The sequence below is a fragment of the Varanus komodoensis genome, unplaced genomic scaffold, assembly GCF_004798865.1.
Source record: "Varanus komodoensis strain SLA01 unplaced genomic scaffold, ASM479886v1 scaffold3, whole genome shotgun sequence".
NCBI lineage: Eukaryota > Metazoa > Chordata > Lepidosauria > Squamata > Varanidae > Varanus > Varanus komodoensis.
This window is the reverse complement of record NW_025335761.1, coordinates 20,319,785-20,347,030: the sequence shown is the minus strand read 5'-3', so window position 1 is coordinate 20,347,030 and position 27,246 is coordinate 20,319,785. Positions and strand designations below refer to the sequence as shown.

Genomic DNA, 27,246 nt, shown 5'->3' with positions numbered 1-27,246 from the left:
TTCCTCGTACCACAATAAGTATTTGAATTGATTACAATATTGATACGTATTTGTGAAATAGGTTGAGAACTGAGGAAGTAGATCTATTGAAGAAATACCACGGAGGCTACTGAAAAATATCCTTGCATGGTAGCACTCAGTGTGGCGGGCAAAATACATTTATTGTGTTTACCATAAAAACAGTATTCTGGAACACCTCAAAAGATCAACAAATGCATTATAGCACTGATTACATGAAAGCTCTCATCCATGGAAGTTTATACCGTAATAATCCACCACTGGCCATTTTTTAAAAATTAGAACCAATGAAAATGCCAAGACAGTATGCAAGAGGCAAGTTTTCTGGAATGCTTTATTAGTTTAGGTACAACAAAGTGAGAAATGGATGAAGAATTTTTTAAAAATCCAAAGATCTGGTCAGACGTTATGGCCGCAAGGTCTGCTGTTCAGATCTGGTTTCAAAACCAGGATATGCAGACTGAATGAAAGCACAGTCTCACCTGCCAGGGGGCTCAGAAAGATCTCCCCAACCGGATTCACAAAGGAAACACCATGGCGTCCGTCAGCGGTGAGGTCATCCTTTTTGGAGGCATCACCACCTGGGTGACAAAGAAGACGTCACTTTTTCAAATGCTCCTGCCCCTCGCAAGAAGCAGTGGGCTTCTCGGTGTGCCAGTCCAACTCAAGAGAAAGTCTTTCCCACCCTGAACCCTCCAGCACTGCCAAACCATCGCCTTTCTTCAACCTGCTGGAAACAGATGCATCCCTGTGCTTCAGCAGAGGCCATAAAGCCAGGCTCTAGTTTACATGGCAGAGCTGGCAAGCTAAAAATGATCCAGTTTTGTTCAAATTCACTGCAGCGCCATCAAAGCTTCCACAGTTTTCATTTTTGCCAGTGACTGTACACTATCCAGAATACTCTGGTATGTTTATCAGAAATGGAAAATATACTTCTAAATATGCTGATGTGCATTGTCTCTGTTAAGAGTTCAGGTGAGAAGACTGGTCCACAACTGGAGGGCCAGTGCAGACATCTGGAATTGTGAAGGGGGCTTAACTACTACATGCAGTGGCTGATCTCCCAGATGCCAGACTGGTGAGCCTAAAAGAAAAGCAACTTGTCCAAGAACAGAAGTGCCTGAACTCCAAAACCCAAAGCTGCTCTTTTCAGCCCAAATAAAGGTGATGTCCAAGAGCAGTACTTTACTGTTCCTTTAATCAAACCAAAGGAAAGGAACTCTAAAAAGAATCTTAATTGAAATTATGATCGTGGGTGTACCACCACTTTGAAGACTCCAGTCTAAACACTGGTATTAGAAGAACATTTGCATCATGCCTTACTGGGATACCATTCACCATTTCCTTCCTTCACTGATTGTCCTGCAGTTTGAATGCAACTTGACCTGCTGTGAAAGGAAAGTGTAGCCTAACATACCCTTGTAGCCTCCACCTCCACCACCAGATGTACAAGCTCCTCCACCACCACCAAAGCCACCAGAGGTAGCCCACTGAAGCTTCTCCAGGGCTTGGTGGCAAGCTGCACCACCTTCTCCGCCCTCTAGAAGTGATCGTCCGGTCCAAGGAAACTGGGTGGTATCGTCCCAACCGCCACCGCCACCTGTGGACAAGGTACACGGGAAAAAACAGGTGCGCACTGGTGTGTGAATTACTTCTTTGAAGGATGTATCAACTAATGAAATTGTCCAACATCCTGACAGTCCTGGTAGTTAGAAAGCACCTGCAAATGTTTCAAGGATAAATAAATATTCCACCATAAATGTTCCAATATTTTGCTCCTATAGGCTGATAAGGCAGATGAATTTGTTTCTCTTGCTGCTGCTGGTTTTCTATAATTATATTATTATTTCAATGTTATGAGCTGCCTCCAAACCAAAGTTCTCAGGATGACATACACAATAAAAACCTATAAAATAAAAGCAATGACAAAATGCTTGTTCAAAATTTCGCAAATGCTTAAAAGCAGCAGCAACAATTCAGAATAATTTAAACAGAAGAGTTAAATATCTAGGTAGCTAAGAGTGCGATCCTACCACCACTGGACACTAAATGGATGGCCATAGGAGAAATTGGAGTTGTAGCTCTGACTTCAGACACTTGCTCCAAGGTCAGAGCTGGGGCTCCAAACTCCAAGCGCTGCCCCTTGGCCCTTGCAGCCAGCATGGGATGGATGGGACTGGCTGTGTCTCTGTGGAGAGAAGACGATGGCACCACCAGCGCTTCGTGCAGCCTGGCAATGCTGCAGCCTCCTCTCCTTGTGCTCCAGGGCAAAACACCTTGACAGACAGCCAAATCAGACGACTGCATTTTGCAGGGAGGGACCTTCGTATCAAGACAGAAGCCTGTCCTGTGCCACAATCCATCCTCATTGGATTGCACTGTAAAATGTGGGAAATCTCTATTTTAAAATGTAGTACTAAATGTGTCTTTGAAGAGGACCAGAAAAAAATTCTTTTCAGCGGTCTTAACCCAGCCTACTGCCCAAAATAGGAACACCCCAGAAGCCAGTTGGACCTCTTTTGGGAGGACACTCCAGAGCTTGGGGGACAGACAAGTTGTGACAAGGTGGTAAGTCTGTTGTAGGTTTCTTTGGAGAGCAGTTCAAAATTTGGTTATTTAAATGAAAATCTTGCTGCAAATTCCTGGAATTATGGGTGCATCTCCTGAAAACAGAAGACTCACAACCTCTATTTATTATTTTAGTTTTTATTGAGTTTATTAAATGCCTCATAAATACATCGCTCTAGGTGTTTCTTAACATACCCTGGCAAAGGCAGTGAATCGCCACTATAAAAATTCCAGAAAGAAAGGCTTGTCATTGATTCCCTCCTCTGCACCCATCACATTAGAATTGGGAATTCTGGAACTACCTCTGCTCCAAGCATGGACTGGCTTTTGACGTCCAGCTTACTCCTTCCCCACAGTTAAGTACATTTTCCACTGGGAAAGATTATCTCTTTACTGTTTAAATCTGACCCAATTTCTCAACCCTTGTACACCTTCCTTCTTCCCATGCCCAAATGCTCCTTTTTACTGGCTCTCTGTTTTTAAATGTAGGTCCCATTTTTGCAGAATGCCTACTCCACACCCCATAGATTGACAGCTATCCAAAATACACAGTCTAAGGGACCGGGTTCTAAAAACTGCCAAAGTTGTTTGCTCAGCTGCTAATTCCACTGCCTACGATCACCTGCAGGTTCTCACCTGCTGCCCCGGTTCTCCCACTGACTCCAGGTACTGCTGTGCTGTTCACGAACTGTTCCAAGAAGACTTCATCAAGGGGACCATCCTGATTTTTCAAGTAAGCTTTCCCTCCACCTCCTGCTGCAACGAGCAAAGGTTCAAAGGCCCCGTCCTTCCACTGCTCAATGCATTAAGGAAATAGAAAAACACACAGCAGGTTCCAAATCAGACTCCAATTAAAAACACACACCCAAAAATGCAGATACGAATGTCTGGAGAAAGCCTTATTCTTACTGGCGTGAAATGCAAAGCAGTTAAGTCTCGAGCAATCTCACAATGAATCCAGCACCAGCAGGCAGCTGTGATCATGGCAGGGTTTCAGGAAAAAATCTGATGTGTAGTTGGGGAAACCCGTGGCCCTCCAGATGTTGATGAACTAGAGTTCCCATCATCTTTCACCATTGGCCATGCGGTCTGGGGCCGAGTCCAAAAGCATCTGGAAGGTCACCGGCTCCACCTGTGATCTTGTATGTACAAAATGCTATTTGACAGCTGCTCAGAGAATGCTGGTCATCATTGATATGATATGTTGCTATAATTAACACAATACATAAAATGAATAAATAGTGACTCAGATAGGGTGAAATGACATTTCTTGGGATATTCTGGTCCCTTTTCCCCTGTGAAATAAGAGAGAGCAACTTTCTTTGGAGCACAGCTTCCCCACAGATTTAAACAGGTTTATTAGCCATTTCCTTCCTTGGGAATTCCTAGCAACTCCAGCCCAGTCTGCATCCTCTTCAAATGGCAGCACAAAAGTGTTCCAAGCACTGGGAAAATGTAATATTCCTGTGGCATAAGCTCAGTCTTGAGAAAAGAGATCTACATTTCCTATGACAAACTGGTATTAATTTTCTGGAAAGGGCTCTTGAACATCCAGCAATAGACCAAAAAAGATATAATTTTATCAGTGTGCTCATTTGCCCCCTGCAACCAGAGGTTTATTTGGATCCAATGCAGAGCAGGGGGAATGGCAGAGACAGTCTTTGCCTCCCCATCCCCCTGCCTTGCATTTCATCTAGATGGGCTTTCCCCCCATCTAGCTGGGAGCTCTTAGAGGGGAAGAATGGAGACTGGAGCGGCTTCAGGATGCCCCATATGCTGGCCACTCCACTCCTTTTGCCCCTTTCTATGGCCGCTTCCCTGACCTTGGAAAGTGGCCAGTGCGGGTTTTTTCTGAACCAGCTGTGAATTGGGAACCTGAGCTATCCTACGGCCCAGCAGGGCTATAGGCTCCTCCCTCACTTGGCTAAGATAAGTGCATGCCATCAAAAGCACGGAAGGAAATTCTGGACTAAACATTGCCTCATTTCTCTCCCATAACTTCACATTGGCCACCACATATTTGTATCTGGGTTGCTGCTCTTTATACCATTTTTGTACTTGTGCCCAGTGTTTTTTGTGAGGCATCAGGGCTGCCCCTAGGAAAGTGTGTGTTCAGTTTCACATCCAGTTTCACACTTCTGCGCTCCCCTCCTGCTTTGGAGGTGCCTTTCAATCATTAGTCTCATCTAGTTATAAAATGTACGTGCACAATTTTGTGAACACTCCCTTCACCCCACTATCATCACAGCAAAGGCATTTTGAACCAGATGGAGTAATATGCTGGTCCAGGCAGGGAACAAGCATTCAGTTGAGGAATTCTGTCCTCCTTCAAGGCTGAACACTTTTTGGTGCCACCTGAAATTCATCTGTAGGCCGATGCCAGAGGGAAGGCTACTAGCATGACCCATATACGCCACTGCGGGGGTATTCCATCTTTCCCTCCTTAACCAATTTGTTTGTGGAAAGAAAAAGGATGGAAGCAGTGCTGGGAAAGTTTGCAGTGGCATGAGATGTTGCCAAGACTTGCTGTCAAAATCTGGAAACGAGGCAGGGGGATTGCAGAAGAAATGCCTCACCTGGAAGCCTTTCTCAGTGCTTGGTGAGCTGTGCAGCACTCAAACTACAGCCCAGCACTGACCTCGACCATCTCTGTGTGACGGAGAATGGGCAGCATCCCGCGCCTCTGTGCCCCCTGCCAACTGTGGGGTGCACAACAGGAAGTTCGCAGGCTTCTAAGCAGCTCCAGCAATGAATGGAAATGCTCCTTAACAGATCGGAACAGTTCAGCAGCGCTCTGTGCTCCAGGCTCTGCTGACCTTTCCTGCTCCTGAGATAAGCATTCAGTTCATTTCCTTCTGCTCAAGGAGCCACGATCTTCCTAGTCTGTGAGCACTGACTCCCACTAACATGCAATTATCTGGCTGAACTCAGCAGTGCTCGAGAGACATGCCTAAAATTGCAGAGTTTGCACTCCATTAACTGTTTCCTTGGCCCAAGGAACCCTGGGAACAGTAGTTTCATGAGTGGCTTTGGAGTCCCATAGCACCTCACCAAACTACAGGTCTCAGGATCTTTTGGGGGAGGCCATGACAATTATGCTGATAAGCATATTTGCCTTGTACATGTTAGGGTTTTGAAGTTAAGCAACAACAACTCAAAAATCTCAATGAGGAGAAGTTCAGAATGAAACTGGGCAAGAATCAATGTACTGCATGAAAGAGTGTCAAGTTTGGTTTCTCCAATTTCTCATTTTTCAGTCTCAAGTTTGGTTCATCTTGAATGCGAAGATTTTTTTTCAAAAGATTTTGCCTGAAAATTTATCAGCATTTTTATGCACATGTCTCCCAATCCATGTATCTTTACTTAATATTTTGCCAGTATTTTTCCTAATGCAATGCATATTTGAACATTACTTTCTTTTTTTCTGTTTGTGCTTTTTTAAATTGGAGAACTCCACTGAAAAAAACAGAAAAATTAAATTAAGAGTGATAACCAAATTTCAGTTTGGGTTGATGTTAACTGGTCAGAGAACTTTGGCTACTGGTTGGTATATAAATGAAAAAATAGTAACAATAGTAATAAGAATGATTCAAAACTGTGAAATGATGTATGTTCACATTAAAATAAGCACTGAACGAATACCCCCCTCATCTCAAGTTAAAACCTTTATGCCCAAACAACATTGACTTTATAAAAGGATTTATATACTCTCTTTGGGCTCTCAAATCATCTCCATAGCTCCATCCAGGAGCTGCAATGTAAGGTGCTTATATTGTGAGCTGGGGGGAAGATCACATGGAGAATCTCCCCATCAGTGTGGAAGATTCCTGGCAGCTCCGCTGCTTGACTCTCAAGAAAAGAGGCCAGATGGTTTGTGCTAATCATCTGAAAAATGCCACAACCCCAGCATGATTTACAAAAAACAAAAAGGCAATGTTCACATGGGTGCTGCAGTGTTTCCGTTGGCCCTTGCTCAAATACCACTCCTGCTCGGATGCTTCTCAGAAGGAGTTAGAAAGAAATACGGGCACTCACTCTAAAGACGTACGTGGCGCCTCCACCTCCGCCCCCCCCTCCAGCCCATTCGGTCAGTCCCTTCTCTTTCTTGTACTCCTCTTCAATCTCTGATGATTCTCCCAGGCAGATCTGCTTAGTCTGAGAGTTTCTCTGGAAAGAGAAATAAAAGCAGCAGTTCAAAATAGGTGAAGCCAGGGTAGCAGTCTGGTGACAACTAAAGGGATTTTACTTACTGAAGCCAGAGATTAAATTGAACTTTAAGTAAACTGTGAATCATATTTACATATATTTTTGTATTGCAAGATTTCCACAAAGTTGCCTTTCTGAGAATTCTGAACAAAGTTGGTGAGAGCTTATTTTAGAAGAAAGTTAAGAACAGGACATCAAAACACATCCTTAGTTGAAAACGTTACTTTTATTAGTGCCTTTTTCCAGCAATTTTGAAATGTGGTATTTTCCCCCCAAACACACTAACCATGTAGAAAAAACAAAAACAGAGAAATTGAACCATAAATAGCAAAGCATCTCAAAGGTTCGGAAAAAAAAAACATGGAAGCACCTGCAGCATTTGCGTTTCCATAAAGCTGCTGGTGTCAGCTAAAAAGCTACGGCTGATCTGAAATGAGGATGGATATTGAGGGTGGGCAGCTTCTTCAGCTAATTATATAACAATTACGCAGGTTGCTTTCAGGATGAATTCAAAGGGCTTTTTCACAAAAGCGGTTCATCACCTGGGCTGCAGAAAGCATTGAGGATGCCGCTCCTCAAATGGCCACCACATCAGCTGCAAAGCAAGGCCAGAACCTCACTCAGGAACTGAGCATAGCTGCTCCAAAGAGCCAAGTTACATTCACTGGCAGCCTTATCTAATGAGGTATAAAATTGCTGCTTATACTACGGCTGCAGTGGTTTAAATCACTTGGTTTATCAGGTTTGATTGTTTTACCATGCATCTTGCTCAACTCTTTGAGTGTTGGGAACAAGGGTGAAACGGTCCAGTGGTGTGGCCTGAAGGCAGGGCTTGCGGGATTGTGGCTCACACTGGGCTGCCGGGAAAAAAGTCCTGAAATTCCTAGTGGGCCCTAGCCAGCTGTGCCTTTTTTCGGTCCAGCTGTGCATAGGATTGTCCCTTTCCTGTCGCTTTGCAGAGAATATCCAAACACTTATTAGAGCATCAAAAAGACCTCTACAAAGTTTTCTGCCACAGCAATGTATGGTATCTAGATCTGATCACTAGACTGATGTTCTTTGGAGACGGAGAGTAATTTTTAATCTTCCTTTCTACAGAACCAAACAGAAAGAGGAATTGATACTCCTGCTCAAATAACAGTGAGGTCAGCGAAATACCACATTGTGGAGAGAGATGTTTTGAATGAAGGATAATGTTTGGATCACAGGTCTTCACCAAATATGAGTGCTCCGTTAAGACAAATGAGCAGAGAGCAAACTGCCTTTGAACACAACGGGCATCTGATCTTCATGTCAACCCTTTAGTGCTGGTGTGGAAATAACGGCAAGGAGCTACAATTCCTTGGAGAAGATGCAATTAAATCCACGCTAGAGAGCAATATGGTTTACATGAAGGACAGTATGTGGTAGTTTTATTAAAGCAAATGCAAGCAGGAACCAAACAGATAAGTCAATTTGGAATTCCAGAGTCAATATTTTAAAATAGACTTGCTGTGGCTGTTTCTCCCTTTTTGCAGATTTTGCATGGCTGTTACTTCATCATCCTCTAGAATCAGTTTATACCTTCTGGAGAATCAAGTAATAAAGTTCTTCACCAACTGCACCACTTCAGATCTCCTCTCTGCACTCAGAAAGCCAACATGACAGGCAGAAACTGTCTCCCCAGGCTGGAGAACTGGCTGGAGAACTGGCTGAACTGTCTCCCCTGACATGCTATGAATATATGTGCAAAGTCATATTTCGTGGGATAGTCCAAGCAGTGGCTCCCCCACTTACCGCCTGAAATCCAAGCATGCTGTCCCCCACCTGTAGCAGGTTTGGGGAATCTTAAGCCTGGAGGGCAAATCTGGCCCACATAGGATTCCAAGCCAGCTTCCTGAGACGTCCTTGATGGCATGCCTTCCTCTGCCCCCCATTCCTCCAACCACTACTGCTCAAGGAATGGCTTTTGTGAAGCCAAAAGGTTGGGAAGGGTATTTTGGGCCCATCCCCTTTTGCTCACCCCCTTTGTCCTCACGCCCATCCACCATTGGAAGCAAGCTCCTGAGTGCATCTCTAGAACAGAATTTGGCCCTTGGTTTAAAAGAGGCTGCCCACCCCATGTTACAGTCTGAGAAAAGCTTTATCACCTGCTTCTATGCAGCGCATAACGCTGCCCTTGTAATTCCTCCTTTAGTCTAACTCCATGGCTCCTCCAAATCACCCAGCGCAGCAGCTCTTGATCCAGAGTAGATGGCAAGGAACCCAAATGTGTATCTGTACAAAATCTTAAAACTCTGAGTGTGCATGTTTAGGAATTTTAAAGAAAATTCACAACACGTCCCTAAGTTGTAATTCCAATGGTTCTTTGGGTCAGCTATTACAGTTGCAGTGATGGAATTTATAGTCTAGACATGACATAATAGCCTGTTGAGATGGAAGAATCAGAACTTTTGACACTTGCTATCCAAAGGAAAACAGCTCAGTTCCCTGTGCTGCTTGCTGCTAATCCAAACGGCAAAATTATTCTGCCACTGAAGAGGTGCTCAGTGAAAACCCAAAGGAATGGTGCCAAGCCTCTATGTCAGGGAGTACCTGTACTTTTGTCCCGTTTCCTGCTTTGCTGTCACCATCACTGGGCAAACTGCTTTCTGCAAGAATCCCGTCCCTGACCCTCTCCCAGCCACCCTCTGGCTGTTTATCAGGAGTGATTGTGCTCAGTGTGGCAAGCTTTGCTTCTCACCCCTGGGCAGGCGTCTTCTCCTTGTTGCCCCACCAAGATGTAGAGGAGCTCATCTTTCTCAAGTTGGAAGTTGGCTGAAATAAAGACACCATGAGATCGCATATTGTGGTTCTTGGCTCCTTTCCCTCCAGCTGCTCCATATGCTGAAATCCTGGAAAAGAGCAGCAACAATTAGCAACTCCACAGCACCAGGACCAGTTTCAAAGCAGCACCAGCTGTGAACTTTGCACAGCACACCAATGTGTCAAAGTCTTCCAAACACTCTCCAGATCCCCTGCTCTTCAGGATGGCGATATCTGGCAGGGCTGAGATTACACATGCATGTATGTATGTAATCATTGTCTTGCCTGCCTTTCAGGGCAGAAACTTCCCAAGGCAGCATGAAGCATAAAAACACGTAAGGGCTGATACAGTATTAAGAGCAGTGAAAATAGCATTAAAACCCAGGAAAATGTTCAAGTCCTTTCCTCTAACTCTTGAGTCAAGGCTCAAGTCTTTACTTTCAAGTCCAAGTCGAGTCTCAAGCCATTGCAAGAAATTTTCGAGTCAAGTCTCAAAAGCCAACCTCCTCCCTGCCCCCACCCTTGAAACTCCCTCCCTCCCACTGCCTCCCTCATGCCAAAGCGAAGGCCTTCCCTTCCCCCGGAACGCCGTTCTTGCACCCCAGAGTGATACTCACGTGTACCGGTTGGATTCTGGCACCTTCCACACTTGCACCCCTCGTAGCTGCCCCTCTTTTTCCACAGTCACGGAAACGTTGGTGTTGCGATACGCGCTATCGCACTGCGCCTGAGTTGGCCCTCGGGGGCCGCTCGCCCCGCAGGATGAAAACCACCACGGACTAGCACGCCCCTCCCCTAGGACCGAAAAAACAGCCAGGGTTGTGATCTGACATGTCTCGCTTCCTTTGATTTCCCGGGCTATTGCCAAGCTGCCCCGATGGCAAAGAAGTCCATTATTTTCACAGTTCTTATTCCTTCCAGATTCTCATGGGCTACGTTAGGTGGCTACATTAGATGAACTGTGAATTTTGTTCCTTACCTACCAATGCAAAGTGTTAGCACTTATCCACCCACCGCATCAGCTACCTGGTGAGTTTTTTAAACTACATGTCATATTATAAATATTGTTTGTGTATCAGCCTTTGTAACTGAAATCAGAGCAGAATTATCTCGGCCAATAAAATAACTGAGCTGGAAGCCAATTGGAACCTACAGAAGTACAGATACTAGTGTGACTATTCAGAATGGTAGTGGATTATTGAACTTGGCTTATAAATTCCTGATTCATAGACATCCGTGTAAGGAAGGCAGTAGAGGCTTTTTTTTTTGAAGAGCTGAGTACTAAACCAAAAATATTTCTGATCATAGCCCTGATATCTATTGAACTCTTCTGTTCCAAGAATCCTAACCTTTGTCCTCAATATGCACCAGAATTTTTCTTGAGTCTGCATTACTTTTGGGAAAACACATTCTGCTCAGAAAGAAAATCTGTTACAGATGCACTTCAGCACTGTGTGCTTGTGGGTCGGTGCCCGTGACACGCACAGCACAAGTTGTGCAGTAATGCAACTCCCAGTTCTTGAAATGCAGGGGTTCAGCCCAAGGTGAAATCCATTTCATTGACACTTGTGGGAATCGTATTCTAGCAGTGGGAGGGTCTGGACAAAAGGGGTGGGAAAGGAGGAGCAGCGCACAGATGCCAGTGTATTTTAGGAAAAACCTTGTTTAACTAGTGTCTGTGCCTTTGGAAAAGCATTTCAACCTTTTAGAAGCACGAAAAACTGAATAAATACCAGGGAACAATCAAATGACTGGGGGTCCAGGGAAAGGGGGTGTAGCCATCTGGGGAGCTCTAAATCCCAGGAGGATCCCGTTTGGATCAAAGGCCTGAGGTTCTTTCTGCGTTCCTGCTGTAAGATTTCCAGCCTCCAGAGTATAAGAATTCTTTCTGATAGAACAAATGGCTCATCTCTTTGGAGCCTGCAGTCTTGAATGCTCCAACTGGCTCTGGATCAGCATGGTCTCTGTCCTAGCGCCAACGAAATTTTCCTTTTACTTGTGCCTCCTCTTTCAGCCTAGTCTAGCTATGCTTCTGCCCTGCTGTGCCTCGTGGGACCCAAAAGGGTGCTGTAAAGTGCAGAAAAGGGTTCCTGCAATGATTAAGGGTTGGAATGTCTCCCCTGTGAGGAAAGGTTGCAACTGCAGAGACTACGGGGAGGCATGCTAGAAGTATAAAAAATTATTTTTGCTTTGGAAGAAGTGGAGATGATGGCATGCCTTCTAGCGCCTGGAGTCATCTCATGAAGTCAACTGGTAGAGAACTCAGGACAGAGTAAAGGAAGGCCTTCTTCACACAGCACTTGATTAAACTATGGAATTCACTTCTTCAAGATGTGGTGATAGCCACCAGTTTGCATCGCTTCAAAGGCATTGCACAATCCACGGAGAACTGGGGTCTGATTCGGCGGTGCTGCCTCTGGTACCAGAGACAACATGGGTGTGTGCAGCTTTTACTAGGGCATATGGGCAAGAAGGTGCAGTTGCATTCATAAACTGCCTGTGTGAACACAATGCTGGGAGTTTCTCACAACCCTGAACAGAATGCTGGGCTGGGTGGGCCCTTGCTCTGATCTGGCATGGTTCCTGGCATGTTTTTGATCGGTTTCCTGACTTTTTTTGGCTGAGCTGCAAGAAAGGGACTGTGCAAATTTCTCTGATTGTCTGCTGACTAGAGCAGGATATTGGCCAGAAGGATGAGATACCATGCAACATGCCCTTCTGCACTCAGGCTGAAAGAAAAGACAGAAAGTAAAATGGTTCAAAAATGTATGCATGCATGTATGTATGCACATATGTATGTATGTATGATTTGTAATACAATTCATGGTCTGATTCACATAGGCAACCTACTGCAAAGGTGCTCCCTTAAAAGCAAGCTTGTGGAAGTAGCTCTAAAGTAGCTCTGCTTGGCCAGTCTCTTTATGAAGGGATTGAATATTTAATCCAATTTAAAATATGCTACTGTAAACCTTAAAAAGTCCAAATCAGAGCAGGAGTTGCATATTGGTTTTCCCCCACTGACCTGGCTCAGAGAGGGCCCTGTGCACATATTCTGGGTGGGAGTGCTGCTGAAACTTTGCCCAGAGATCTACTTTGCCCAGATGACCTGCTCTTGTTTTGGAGATTTTTCTACACAAAGCTATTAATTGGCTGCTCGTTCATGGGATCTGCTTTTGGTGACATGGCAGAATTGAGTTCCGAGTGCTACACAAAGATGTTTCCCTCTCTGCTTTCTCTCTATATAACCTCAAGGTGGCATGGTGGAATATCAGAATAGTGCAAATGCACAAGGGAGATTGCCTTTCCTTTTGCTTTCACAATTACATCCTGCAGTTTCTCCAAAAGAACTCATCAAGAATGAGGGTTAGACACAAAAGACAGAACAGAACTGGAGGGCTTTAGCTTGGAGTCCTGCATTGAGTAGGGAGTTGGATTTGATGGCCTCGTAGGCTCCTTCCACTTCTCTGAGTGCTATGACTCTATTACAATAGCAAGAGCAAAGAAATGGAACAACAAATGAGGAAACACAAGAAACCTTTTCCAGAAGATCCAAGAAATCAAAGGGAAATTCAAACCTAAATAAGGAATACTGAAAGACCAACAGACTACCTGCCCAGGAGAAAATAAAGAGAAGGTGGAAAGAATACAAAAGTAGTATAGAGAAGATGACAGACTCCTCTGAAGAGGAATCATGAGGAAGAACTTGCAATATTAGTAAGTGTAATAAAAGCTGAACTGAAAGCATTTAGAAGGAATAAAGTACCTTGAGTAGACAGGATACCAGTAGAACTATTCTAAATTGCATAGACTAATCCATCTGAATCCTAACAAGGATATGCCAATGAATATGGAAAGCAAAACAACATTCAATATGCATTCCAATCCCCCAAACAGGAGATGCTAAGGAGTGCAGCAACTATGGGACCATCGCACTGATTGCCCTTGCACTCAAAGCGATGCTCAGGGTGTTGCAACAAAGAATTTGATCCTTTATCACAAGAAATGCCTGACACTCAACCTGGAATCTGAAAAGGGGGAGGCGCTCGAGATCATATTGCAAATGTACTTATCTACTGGAATGCACCAAAGAATTTCAGAAGCCGCTCAGCCTATTCTTTATAGACTACAGCAAAGCCTTTGTATGTATTACAAGAAACTATGAATGGTTCTGAAAGAAAAGGTGTGTCTGAAAGATCTGTATCATGGCTAAGAAGCTACTATTAGGACCAAATATGGAGAAACAGAATGGCTTCCTACAGGCAAAAGTATTATGTATTTATTAACTCATATGCTGTCCCATAAGCCATAAGGATCTCTGGGCTGCTCACAAGAAGTTATGCAACAATATTGCATAACCATATGAGACAAGGAAGTGTGTATCAGTCTGTAGATGGAACAGAATGCACCATAAGGAAAGTTTGATTAGGATCAGCAGAAGGAGTGAAAAGTGGCAGAAGATACAGCAATAATTTAAGATATGCAGATAATACCATGCTGCTGGCAGGAGGCAGCACTGAACTGATGAAAGTAAGAGAGACTGCAAAAGCAGGACCCCGGGGGAACATTAAGAAAACAAGATCATGATTACAGAGGAATTACACCATTTCCATGTCAACAATGAAGAGACTGAAATTGTGAAAGATTTTGCATACCTTGACTCAATGGCCGATTCAAAGGGAGACAGTCACCAAGAAGTTAGAAGACTGAGACTTGGAAGGGCAGCAATGAAGGGTGTACAAAAGATCATTCAGTGTAAGGCTGTTCAGCCGTGGGGACTAAGGCCAAGGTAATTGCCATCCCGATCACTGTGTACGGGTGTGAAAGCCCCAGGAGTGAGTTTACAACAACTGAGCAGGGCTGTCAAGGACAGGACATTTTGGAGGGGTTTCATTCACAGGGTTGCCTTAAGTTGGCGATGACTGGACAGCACACGACAGAAACAAGAGCCAGACTGGACGTGACGAGGCAGCTGTGTTTAATCCTCATGTGTTTATCTCAGTTACATATAAAGCAAGGAATGGTATGTGAGCATGATATATATGCAATTTAGTAATGGGGAGAAGTTATCTTTCAGACTATGCGTTTTTCCAAATTTTGTGATTCGTCTCTTGACTGCAAGCGTATCAAAAATATTAAAAAGCTGCATACAAAAATGTGTTTCCTGGGCCAAGCTGCATACATAATGCATCTGCATTATGAATCTGTGCATGATAATAAATACAAATTTTCAACTTTTTTAAAAGGCAGAAAATTTGGAAGTTGGACAGAAGAGACTTAGGATTCAAAATACAGAAGCCAAAAATAGGCCGATTTGTCCATTCCCAATGTGATTATACCTTAGCTTTCTTCTAGATTGGCCCTATCAGTTCACTGTCAGGACAGGGTGGGGGAAAGTGCCTGGTTTGGGGTGAAGCTGGAAAAGCGAGGTGCAGGGTTACCCATGCCCCTTCCTGGCAGCTCCTCTCATTCTCCACTTTACACACGAATGGAACAGATACACGGATCAGAAATATGGGCTTTCCGAGAGCCTCTAGTCTGGCTCAGACAGAAAGAAAATTGTGAAAGAAGCATTTGACACATCTGCTCAGTAAGGTATAAAATTGCACTCAGCCACCAGTGTTACATGGTCGATATCTATAACGCCTATGGCTGGGATTCTAAGATGAGTTAAGATAAGGAAATTAACAGAAGGAAAGTATCCTGCCTCTTCCTGCCCCCCACGCCTCTGCAGAAGTTTCTCCAGCAGGCTGGGAGACCCTCCTGAACAATATGGATAAAGCAAGGTGGGGGCTGTTGTGGGAGAGAGGAAGTACCCCAAATTGTGCTGTGCCATATTAGGGACTTTCCCCCAGCATCCCCAAAGGTTTCATCTTGCGTTTCAGGTGCTCTCCTTGAAACTCTTGAGAGACTCTTTAGGGAGGCAGGGTGGTAACAGAGTGTTTCCTCTGTGAACTCTGTAAACTACTTTATCTTAAGATCCAAGGTTCTGGGATTATTTACATGTAGCAAAAAATTTATTAAATTAAAAATGAATTTACTAAAATTAAATGTTTTTCATATAATGAATCAAGTAACTTGAATTAAAATATATCAGACTACTGGTTTTAATTGTTGATTTAAAACATACTTTAAGAGGCAGTGTGGTATAGTGGTTAAAGGCACGGGACTGGGACTCAGGCAATGATTGCCTGAGTCCCGTTCTAGTCCCGTTCAGCCAAGGAGTCAAGTGGGTGACTTTGGTGCAGTGACAGACTCTCAGCCCAACCTACCTCACAGGGTTGTTGTGGCGGGGATAAGAGTGGGAGCAAGGGGAGGAGACTGATAGAAGCGACTTTGAGTTCTTTAAAAGAAAAAAAAAATCAAATAATTGTTGCTTTCTAAATTGCTGTTTTAATGTATTTTCTATGCCAACCTGTGATTTGATAATAAAAAGAAATATATGTACATTTTAAATAAACAATGAAAGATGTAAAGAGCTGGGTAAAACGCGATGTTTTCTAGGCTTTCACACTGGTGAACTGCATTGCTATGCTGAGCTCACGACGGAGGCTTCCCGCCTCTCGCAGCCTGCTGGGTTCTGTTCCTGGGGCAGAGGAGGGACAGAGTCCATGGTCCTGGCTCTGCCTGCCTGCTGGGTTGCCTGCACAGATCCCTTTACCTATCAAGCTGGCGCTAAAAGACGAGGCTCTTAGATATTCAGCACCTCCTCAACTACCAGGCTCTTTGGTCTGAAGAAAGCACCAGGGCAGGCTGCTTAACATTCCTATACAGGAAATATGGAATGGGCTACAGATTAAAAATGAGAACACTTCTTTCCAACTGTTCTGCTCCCTGAATTGTGCTCACTGTCATGAAAAGCTACTTTCTGCCAAACGCCTTGCTTTACTGCTTCAAGCGGCAGGTTTGTTGGATTTAGCACCGTGAGCCTATTGATCTTACCGAGGAAAGATAAACTTAGCTGTAAAATAGCATCAAGTCATACTGTGGACTCACAACAGGTAAACTAATCACCTAAAGAAAGGGGCTCATCCAGTCTAAGACTTTCCCATGGGTAGTGCTGCTTTTCATCAGTGTGACTCTGTCTTCTTCCTGCCAGAATTTGAGAATGATTAGATGGAGAGAGAGAAAGAAGAAGGGGTTAAGATGAAATGTTGCCAAAAACAAGAAATCTTACATAAAAATAAGCAATAAAGAAGATGTGCAAGCCAAATATGCTGACAAACAAAAATAGAATCATGCAATAGGTTTATAACCTGCAATATGAACCTGCCCATTCATTGAGATCTGCTGATGAACCTTTCTCTGTAGTCCTTTTTGTGGTCTCTCCTAGGTTATGGGACTCCCAGTTCAGGAAGGTCCACCTTGTCCCCTCTCCAGCTGTTTTCCACTGGCTCATGAAGACCTTTGTATTTCAGCAAGCGTCTGGACTATCAAGCTGTTTCTATAAGCCCTGCTTTTATAGTCCTGGGAGTTCGGAAAACGTTTGGTGGTTTTGCACTGAGAATAACATGCCACTTTTGGGCTGAGCAGCACGGGTTGAACACATTGGCTCAGTGCTCCTTCTGCAAGTGAGCCTTTCAATTTAACCAGCAAAAAGTCGGGCAGGAGACCATTTTTAGTCCTTCTACATGCCTCACACCTCCCCAAACAATTCCAGAAGTTCTCCTGACATTTCAGTGAAAATGTCCTGAGGGCTGGTAGGAAGGAGGGAGGTTCAGTGAAGATCTCTCCCCCAGCTTCTGCCAGCAGAATTCTCCTTTTAGCTGAATTTTGCTCGTGGTGTCTCCAGGCGGCATCTGATACCGGGCTGATGCTCCCAGGGAGCACCTCAGTGTTTCCCATTGCACTTTTGTTCAGTTCTGTTTCACTTGGTTTTCCGTCTGCAGCAACAGTGTGCGGAGGAAGTCGTAATATTTGAGCCACTATCTTATAGCAGCATAGCACTTTCTTTACAGCAGATAATCCAGTTTCGTTCTAGTTGGGCAATTAGCCCAAGCCCAAAACTCTCACAGCTAATTAACTGCTCTCCTTTTCTATTTCTTCGAGGCAATCCTGGCAAGGGGCCCATTGAGCAAGCTTTTCTGTGAGGTAGAAATCCACCTTTCAGGTCAAGGGATGAAAGCGCTGCCTAGACTCTCCTCTAGACTAGGAGAATGGTAAGAACTGGGCCTTGGGAGAGGCTCTGGATTTGGCATTTGCAGTTGGCGACATGGAAAATACTTGCTCTGCTCTCAGTTCACATACTGTATCCAATCTGTGGCCAGCAAAGGCCAGTTTTTCTAATAGGACTTTCAGGCCACCAACTATGGCAAAAAGGGAAAATAATGTAAAATAAACTATCTGGGTGAAAGGAAAACCAAATAAAGGTACTTTACACTGAGCACAAAGAAGCTCTTGGTCTTGGCTCTCAGTTGCATTTCTTAGGAAGCTAAAGGTCGTGAACTCCTTCCAGCTCAGCTCCTGCCATCCAGAGATGGACAATAAACTCAGTCACTTGCACAGGATGTAGTTCACCCCTCAGAACACTGCCCTGGTCTGTATTTCTGCTTCAAGCTGCAATGCAGCAGCATTCCGACCGGCTGTCCTCGGCCAGTTCTTCCTCTCCAAACAAACAGCCTTTCCTCCTTTTCCTAAACAGTGCCAAATCCTTATGAGCTATGTTTCTTTTGGGCTTTTTTTATGTGTATATATATATCAACCCCAGGCTTCTCTGTCTTGCTCTCAGAACTGAGAACAAAGTGTTCCTGGTGCCTGCTGAGGACTAAATTATCACATTTGTGATTCATTATTAGAATTCGTGGGGCCTGCAATCAATGCGCTATATATTCCTATACTGAAAGCTAGTGTGGCATGGTGGTTACAGTGCTGGACTGGGCCATGGCCCAGCCAGGCTCTAGTCCTCACCTGGCCTTGAAGCTCACTGGGTGGCTCTGGGCCAGCCACAGATGCTCAGCACAGGTACAATAGGTAAAGTGCGGTTGCAGTGATCAACAGAGCTGGTTGCTGAGACTGCTCTGCAGAGGCCTATGGGAGAGGTGCCAGGACCGAGAGGGAAATAAGCCACAGCAAGCTGCCAGTCTGCTCTGTGGGCTCTTTTGCTTTGCCTCAAGAACACAGCCAGCAGCTCTGCTGGATCAGAGCCAAGATTTATCCATCCCAGCCTGATCATCTGTCACTCAGTGCATTGATTAAGGATCACAGGCTGTGGAAGTTTGCTGGAGACTCAGAACTGCTGGGGCTGTGCAAGGCAGAAGCTTCTCTTGTGCACAAAGCAGAGCTTCTGTGTTTGTTTAGGGTAAGGTGGTGCCAAGCCAAAGGCTAGGGAGAGGCCAAGGGGAGGTCAGTCTGGAAGCTGTTATGGAGAGGTAAAGGCCTTGCCCCCCCTGCTTGCGGGGGCTGCTGCTACTGCCGGAGGAGATCGCCTGGAAGGCGAGGGCAGTGCAAAGTCCTGGATGCCTTTCACGGCCTGCATGCAGCATATGCCTCCTTCAAGAAGCAAACGTGATGCCTGCCAAGTGTTGAGAGTCACTGTCAAGACAACGAATTTAGAGCTTCACTACAGCAGCCATTTGTCTTGCATACAAATCCCTCCAGCAGAGACACACCATTTTCAACAGCAGGTTGTGAAATCAGAGCTTGGAAAATAAGGCAACAGTAAAGCAAGCTGCTAGAGAAAGGCAGACATCCCCAAAGGCCTGCTGAGCAGCCGAGGTGGCACATGGGCTCACGCATGCCTCGCTCAGGCACATGCACACATTTGCTCACACCCACTCCAGAAGCAACAACTCTTGGCTGGCCTCTGTTGCTTCCTCTCTTTGGCAATCCCACCCTGACTGTCAGAAAAAGCACAACATTCCTAGATTGCCCTGAGGGCTTTCTAAAAATGGTCTAAGAGCCTTCAAGAACTGCTTTCCAGGAGACTCCGGGGACAAGGCCACTGTGGCAAGGACCACGCAGCTTGCTCCTGCACCACTTTTCCACACCTCTCTTTTTTTTCACCGAGAGGAGGTTCTCGTGGCTTCCAGACAAGGTTTTGCTCAAAACTCAAAAAGGGCGAGTTAAGGTTTAGGAACCTTAGATTTAGAGAGCATGTGGTGGCAAGAGCAGGCAAGAACGGCCCCTGCATCTGTCAGCCAGCAGGTTCTGGGCTCCAGGATGGGAACCAAGCCGTAGAAAGACTGTGCCTTTCAAGGTGGGCACAGGTTGACCAGGCCAAATTTTCACAAGCCTGATGCTGTGCAGTCGTGTCTCATTCTCTGCCCCCCATTCCTAAGCTACGTTTCAAGCCCATCCATGGACGTGGATCTTAATACCCCATCTTCTCCACCACATACATGCTATCTTAAATGTCATTTTGAGGACAACAGTGGTGAACTGAACAGCTGGAATTCAAGAGGAAATTAGCATTTCCGCCTGAGGAAGAAATAAATGGCCCTTTCCTTCCTGCTCTCATCCTTTCTTCCTCCCGTCCCCTCCCCTCCGTTGCACCACAGATCAGCATAACCTCTTTGCCTGCCCATTAATTGGCTCTGCTATGACATCCAAAACCTCTCCTGGCAAAGGGGGATCTAATTTTATTTACTGAGAGACAAACACAGCTGCTGGGCTTCTCCAAGATCTAATTGAATTAAAGGATTTGATGATGAATGAAATGGCTTGTAGTCAGAGGAGAAAAATGCCAGCTTACAGGAATTCAAGTTGGAGTTATGAACTTGAGTATTTCAAGCCACACGAATCCTTAGCTGTGTGCAGTGCTGAAAGCCAACAACATATACCCTGACTGTTCTTGGCAGTTGCTAGGGATCTCTCTTATTTTCTGGGACCTGACCTGGAAAAACCTTGACCTTATTTTTCCTTTGTGGAAGATGCTGGCGAAGGTTTTAATGACTTTCTCAGCATGCGCACATTTCAGGTCTTCAAGTTACGTCCAGTGGACTTGATCCTAGGAGTCACGGGAAGGTGCCTCGTAGCAAATTAGAATGTTTGTCCATCAAGCTCAGTAAGGAAAGAGTGGGCCTTGCTGGTCCACAGAGCAACCATGGCCAGAACGTGCATGGCAGCCTGTACATGTTCAGCCAAATGAACTGGGGGGCCAGTAGGGCTGCAGTGGCTTCAGGCTTGGCTCCCAAACGGAATAATCTGTGGGGCTCTGTGGCAGCCCCCTGCAAATTGGCACTCTCCAGACGTGTTGGCCTACAACTCCCATCATTTGCAGCCAGCATGAGCAATTGCCACGCTGGCCATGGCTGCTCAATGGCTCTTCTGCTGTGCGTTACGAGCACAGCAACAGATCTGCTGGATCAGACCCAAGACCTGTCCACATCCTGTTCTTCCAGTAACCAACCAGATGCCCCAGTGGGAAGCCAACAAGCCAGGCAGGAGCACAATGGTGCTCCAACAACGTGTGCCTTCTGGCGCTGGTACTGGGGAGCACAGTGTCTTTGCTGCAGGTACCAGAACTGCACTCACAGCCCTTTCACACAAAAGTCCACTTCTGGTTATCCAGGGTGGACTCATTTCTGCAGACGATTAGGTGAAAAATAAGCATGTTGCTGTTATTAAAAAAGGAGAAGCCATGAACCCTTGTAGATCTACTGCAAATCCTTCAGAGTTATACCAGTAAATCCTTATTTACCTTCTGCCAAACCTCGTTTCAAAGGATACTGTTATGCCCTGCTGAGCAACACACACTGCTAGGGCAGGACAAGCTGATACAAGATCTAGCTGTACACAATACAGAGCAGACAGAGAAAAGCGTCTGACATGAACCGTATAGCACAATATTGAACATGTCAGGCAGACCTTCCTCAGATGTGCTGGAGGGCAGGGACAGAGATGCACAGATTGTGCTTCCATGCAACCACATTTTACAAAACAATTCTGATAGCACTAAATAAAGTAGATGTTATGTGTGTAAATTTCATTTCCTTAATAAACAGCATTTTTGAGAAGTATGGATGTGAGTTATCTTTGCAAGAGAAACACCACCCAAAGAGAAGGCATTTAGATCCTGGGCATCAATGAACTGCACATTTCCTGTGCTGCATAGTGGCACCGGCCTGGAAAGATGCTCCACAAAGGTGACAATAAAAGTAGAGTCACCAGGAAGAAACAATATATTCATATTTTGATGCAAACTTACCTTTGAAGTGACTAAAACTGAATTATCCTACATAATTTTCATTTTATGTATACTTCTTCAATCAAAGAATGTGTAGAGACATTCATATATTAGGTGACATGCAAAATGTGAATGATCAAGAAAGTACTGCTTAAAATATATCATATTAGGAAAAATAGCTTGTGAAATGTATATATTAGGTGAAATTAAGTTCATATATGCATGTATTCAAAGAAATGTACAAAATATGAATACGTTTTCATGGAAACATAGAAAAATTCTCAGCTCAGGATGAAGTAATCTTATGACTGGGGAAAAAAAGAGAAACTAAATTTGATAGATTCACCTGTCCCTAGCAGAAGTAATCAAAGCACTCACTCTTGCACTCCGAGAACATAAGCAAAATAGCCATTTCTTATATACCTCCTTGACATCCTGGCAGAACAACTTTCCAAGTGTTGACCACCTGGAACATGGAATCAATACCTGAGGCCCTTCTCCAAGGGCCTCCTCTGGCAAAAGTTCAGAAGTTGGCATCAAGGGAGAGAAAATTTTCAATGATCAGCTCCCAACTGTGAGGCCTGACAAAGTAGACTTTTCTCTACTTTGAAAGCATGTGATGGGCTTTTTATGCATCAGCTGTTTTAGTTATGGTCTGTACCTGTCTTAGGTGTATTATTACGTTTCGACATGTTCAATGATTTTTCAGCTATGTTATATTTTGTAGGCTGTAGCAAATTTATTAGACATCTTGGTTTGTTGTTTTAAGACAAAGGAAACCAAGACATGATGATGGAGATGAGGACAAGGATGATAATAACAATTATAACTATAATGGCTGCATATTCAAGGCTTCCTTAATTTGAAGAAACTTACCACTGGGGAAGCAGTCCAGTCCAAAGGTGATGTTGTCCACGGCAATTTCAGCTTGTGAATTCCAGCCCCAAGTAGCTAGGAGCTGCAGGTGAAAGCTATTTAACAAAGCAGACATTTGGGGAAGGAGAGAGGCAAACAGAGAGATTAAAATATTTACAGCAAACACACCTGAAAGCAGAAGTGATCAGATAGGCAAACATTTATTTGGCAACTTTGCATTACTTTTTAGGGTTATCCAGTGCTGTACAAGGAGAAACCATTCACAAATGAAAAATATATGCCATCAATGTGACTTGGAAAATAAGCATGTTCCATGCATCATTGGCCTTCACAGTTCCATATGGAAGAATACACCACTAAAATAAGCTTCAGGGGAAAATACTTGAATACTTATGCAGTGTGAAACTTCACAGCACCCTGAAATTTCATGTCACACAACAGAGGTCAACAGAGTTAGATCGGATCAACAGAAGGATCCATTCAAGCCCTTGGCAGGCATTTGCCAGTGCATGTACAGCTAAACTCTATAGAGGGTACAGCATGTATGTTAAGCCCCCCCCTTCCCCCCATGACCGCCAGGGTCTCCATGTAGATCTTCATGCACAGGATCCTGTGGTGTGCACAGGATTCTCTAATTTCCTTCAGCTGAACACGATTTCAGAGTTCCCATGATAGGAAACCCAGATCACGGGAGCTCAGGAACTGCATCCAGCTGAACGTGATTACAGAGTCTTGTGCAAATCTTCCAGCTTGATGAACAAAGGTCTACACAGAAGCCAGGCATGTGGGGACAGTGGGAAAGGGGCTCGACTAAACGCCCACATCCCCCTATACAGTTTAGCTCAGGGATGTGAAGATCTGCCCAAATCCAGAACGCGCCAGTCTTCTTTCTCACACTTGGGCTTGGCCTGGGAAGTGCGCTGAGGTCAAGTCTGCAAAAACTCAGGGACATCGGCGGGCCTCTTCTTTATGCTGAGTCCTTGCAAAAAAGCAAAGCCTGCAAGTCACACATGCAAAAGCAGAACTGCGCTTGCATAGTGGGTGAGTGGTCAGTATAACCGCAATACCTGCACAAGTAGGCTCACTGCCTTGCAGGTACTCATGTGAATGCCTGGGAAGATGCAGAAAGAAAGCAGGCAGAGTCTGGAGAACTGAGCCAAGGAATCCAATGGAATTCCACCTGCACCCTGGATTCCTCACACACCTTCTAGTTTAGCCCAACACAGTTTAGCTCTTCAAACAGACACTCAAATATCTGCAGAGAGCTTTAGTATCTGCAAATTGCATCTGTTCATATTTGGGGTAGATAATGCTAACCAGGAAGACAGGGAGATCAATAATGCACCAAATAAAGATAGCATGGTACATTGTTCAACAATTCAGAGAGACTTAGAATAATGTCTGTGCTTCATGCATGAAGCACAACAATTTTGGATTTGGTTTCATAAACAAACACAGATCCATCAATATGCACGGCACACCAGGCCAGCCCCCCTTAGGAGTGATGACACCGCCTGTGATTTTTGCAGGAGTAGTTCATTGATCAGAAGAACTAGTGCTGCTTCATGGACGATCCAACTAGGAAGCAGCCTTGTTCCAAATAGAGGAGAGACAGAGGTAAAAATGTACAAACCCAACAAAATGTGGGCAAAGCCAACATGCTTAGGGACTTCATATAGGAAACAGCATGCACATACATCCAGAGTTTTGAGATTATTCCCTCCCTCCACCTAACGGCAACTTCATTAGGCTCCAAGGAGGTAGGTCTGGGGCAAGGCAGGTGGAAATGTCTTTGATGTTCCTCTCCACCCACCACCACCCAGCAGACTTATTTACAGTGCTCCTCTTTCTTCTTTGTTGTCCTTATGCCTGGAAACTCTCTCCTAGAGCAATGCCAGCTCTTGCTCTTCCTCCAACCCCCACCCCAAAACCAACTTTGTTTGAGTGTGAAACCTTGATGCAATCCCTTAGTCCTCACTAAGCCTTAATGAGTGTCACTGAGCTAAAAGCACTAATTATGGTCCATTGAGTTTCCAATCACAGAGAGTAAGCCTGTTTGAGCAGAGACCTTCCTGTTACTATGGAAAGAGTCATGCACACTGATGGTACAATATTCGATTAATTATGAGTGCTCCCGAGGTTAAGCTTACTTGTTCTGCAGTCTGGGCATTTCCAGACTTATGAGAAACCAGTGATCACTCCAGCTCCCTGTTCTTTCCCACACCACTGGGGTGGTATTGATTCCTACGGTGTCTTCTTCTTCGACAGTAAGTAACACAGTGCCATTGTAATTCCCAAAAATGTACACTGAGAATTGGACCTAAAGAGAGGAAGGAATGCAGAATGAAGAGACGTGTCAATGAAACTCATTCTGATGTATTTGTCATGTCTGAAGACTATCCGTTTATGCACTAACAGTCATTATATGGAGAGGTCCTAGGCCTGGGAAATTCTGGTTGAAGATAACTGCTAAGGTTCCTCTAGGAGGTATCCATAAAAGCTCCATGGGCCAAATATGGAATCTCCATGGGCTGGATTAGGCCCACAGGCTGCAGATTGTCCTCGGGTTTAGGGTCACAGCTGTGTGGTAGAAGCAATGTATAAATGGATAAGATTGCATAGTTTTCTGGCAGCAATTCACACAAGTATGGGGAGTTTAAAAAAAAGTCCACACTCATGCCTATGAGCTCTATTTCCCTTGATCCATATATTACTTTCTTCATGTGGCTGCAGCCAAGGACTGTTAGCACAAGCAAACCGGGACTCAATGTTCAAAATTTACAATAAAGTGTTAATGCACGTGAAAATCACCCAGACAGGGCAATCCCTGGATCTATCTGCATGGAGGAAATAATATGAGTTATGAAGACTACAGAGTTATTTCAAGCTGATATGCACAAATGTGGGATTGTACCACATGCTCCTGTGAATCAGGAAAGCTGTTGGATTGTGCCAGTTTATACATTCTTTGCATGCTTGCATGCACACACATACTGTGGCCAAATATGAAGATCCCTTGAAGTACACTAAGAGGTTTTCATAACTGGTCACAGTATGTATGGGTGGGCACGCACGCACACACCAGGGAGGGGCGTCTGTTTTCCAGAGGGCAGATTAGCTTCAGTTGTGGATGAAGCTAGAGACTGAGTCAGGAGTGCCAGATGGAAGACATAGAAGGGCCAGTTAGAGCAGAACCGCTAATCAACATTGGCTTTAAGTTCTTGAATGCCCTCTCCCACCCTCTGGGTGGATGGCAACATTTGCACTGATAACAGGTAGTCATGATTACAGGTAGAATGATTAACCATAGATAAAAATGTCAATATGATATATGGTATTTCATCTGGAAATAAGTACCAGAAAGATAGCTTTGTTAGCTTGTAGCAGCAGCAATTAAAATGGCTTGTGGCATCTTGAAGATATTTTACGGCACAAGCTTTCTTGGACCTGAGTCCACCTCACCAGATGCACAGAGTGTTGTGCTCAGCTGGCAGGTATTGACATAATTGTGCACAGGTACAAGAGGGGAGAAATAGTAAAAGAAGGTTTGGAAAGTTATGAAATGGAAGAAGTAGAACCTGTGGCACTTCAATTAAAGCTCAGATGTGTTCAGAATAAGATTATTAATGCATGCTGCACTGTGCTGTTCCATGATCTGACGCTTTCTGAACAAAAATTCATTTCCTAAAATTCATAAAGTGCTTCCCCGCACCCTCTATTTCTTTTCTGCTTTTGTTTTTGCTATGCTACCAGGACTATGGGTACCATCAGTTCCTCGTGTCAACTCAGTATAAGCCGAGAGACGATGCACCTTTTGCAGCATGAGCGAACAAAACCAGGAAGCCTCTATTTAGCCACAGTTTCCCATTTTGCCAGCTTTGGAACAAGCTACGGCACTAATCCATGGTCTGGGGTTGATTTAACATCCTGATTTATGTCAAAGCTAGCTCCCATAGTTTCTAGGTTTCAATGAAATAGGAAACTACGTATTTTGTTGCCTTCACCACAAAAGGAGGAGTGAAAGGGGCTTCATATTACTGAAGGTCTTCATGAATTGCACAGTGATAAGGAATGTCATACCTGATAGTCTCCTCTGGTGAGATTGGCTGGGAGAGAAGCACTACGTGTCTGAGTGGCGCCACCTGTATGATCACTCTCTATATGGAGATACAGAAAGTGACCTGGAAAAGATGTTTTAAATGGTAGAGGTGACGTGAGGTTGTATTCAGGTGCCATGTCCAGTGAGTTGGGCCTAGGATTTACCACGGCCTGCTGCTGGGGATGGCAGATTCCCAAACCATTCCAGGCAAGCAGGATAGTCAGTATTTCATTGTCAAGAGGACTCGTTCCCCAAGGAGTGTCCTGTTTTCTACATGCTAGCAAGAGTTCACATCCTATTGCATGGCCTCATTCAGAGACCCTGATGCAATACTGTTAGCACTAAGCTTCACACCCCAGCTAAAATACTGCAATTAATTGGTTCATTTTTGGACATAGTCTTCTCAAGGAATAAAAACAATACTGTGCAACATCACAAACATATTCCAATACAATATTAACTATAAACAATTTTTAAAACACTAATTAAGTACAATTGAATGCTATATAATTTCAGCAGCCAATACTGAAATAACTGTTCATTATAATGTTGGGAAGAATAGATGAGTTCTGAA

The 27,246-nt window shown here is 44.5% G+C and overlaps 1 protein-coding gene across 1 annotated transcript in view; it reads right to left on the bottom strand.

Annotated features, from left to right (window-relative positions):
- Positions 1–27,246, bottom strand: part of LTK (leukocyte receptor tyrosine kinase) — a gene marked incomplete at its 5' end in the record, with an annotated part of 72,227 nt that overhangs the window by 23,854 nt on the left and 21,127 nt on the right. Inside the window, 10 exons of the mRNA XM_044436537.1 lie at positions 501–599; positions 1,436–1,618; positions 3,223–3,379; positions 6,622–6,753; positions 9,515–9,665; positions 10,194–10,371; positions 16,588–16,665; positions 22,574–22,668; positions 24,724–24,893; positions 26,654–26,754. Of these exons, the coding sequence (XP_044292472.1) occupies positions 501–599; positions 1,436–1,618; positions 3,223–3,379; positions 6,622–6,753; positions 9,515–9,665; positions 10,194–10,371; positions 16,588–16,665; positions 22,574–22,668; positions 24,724–24,893; positions 26,654–26,754 (1,344 nt within the window). The remainder of the gene's footprint in view (positions 1–500; positions 600–1,435; positions 1,619–3,222; positions 3,380–6,621; positions 6,754–9,514; positions 9,666–10,193; positions 10,372–16,587; positions 16,666–22,573; positions 22,669–24,723; positions 24,894–26,653; positions 26,755–27,246) is intronic.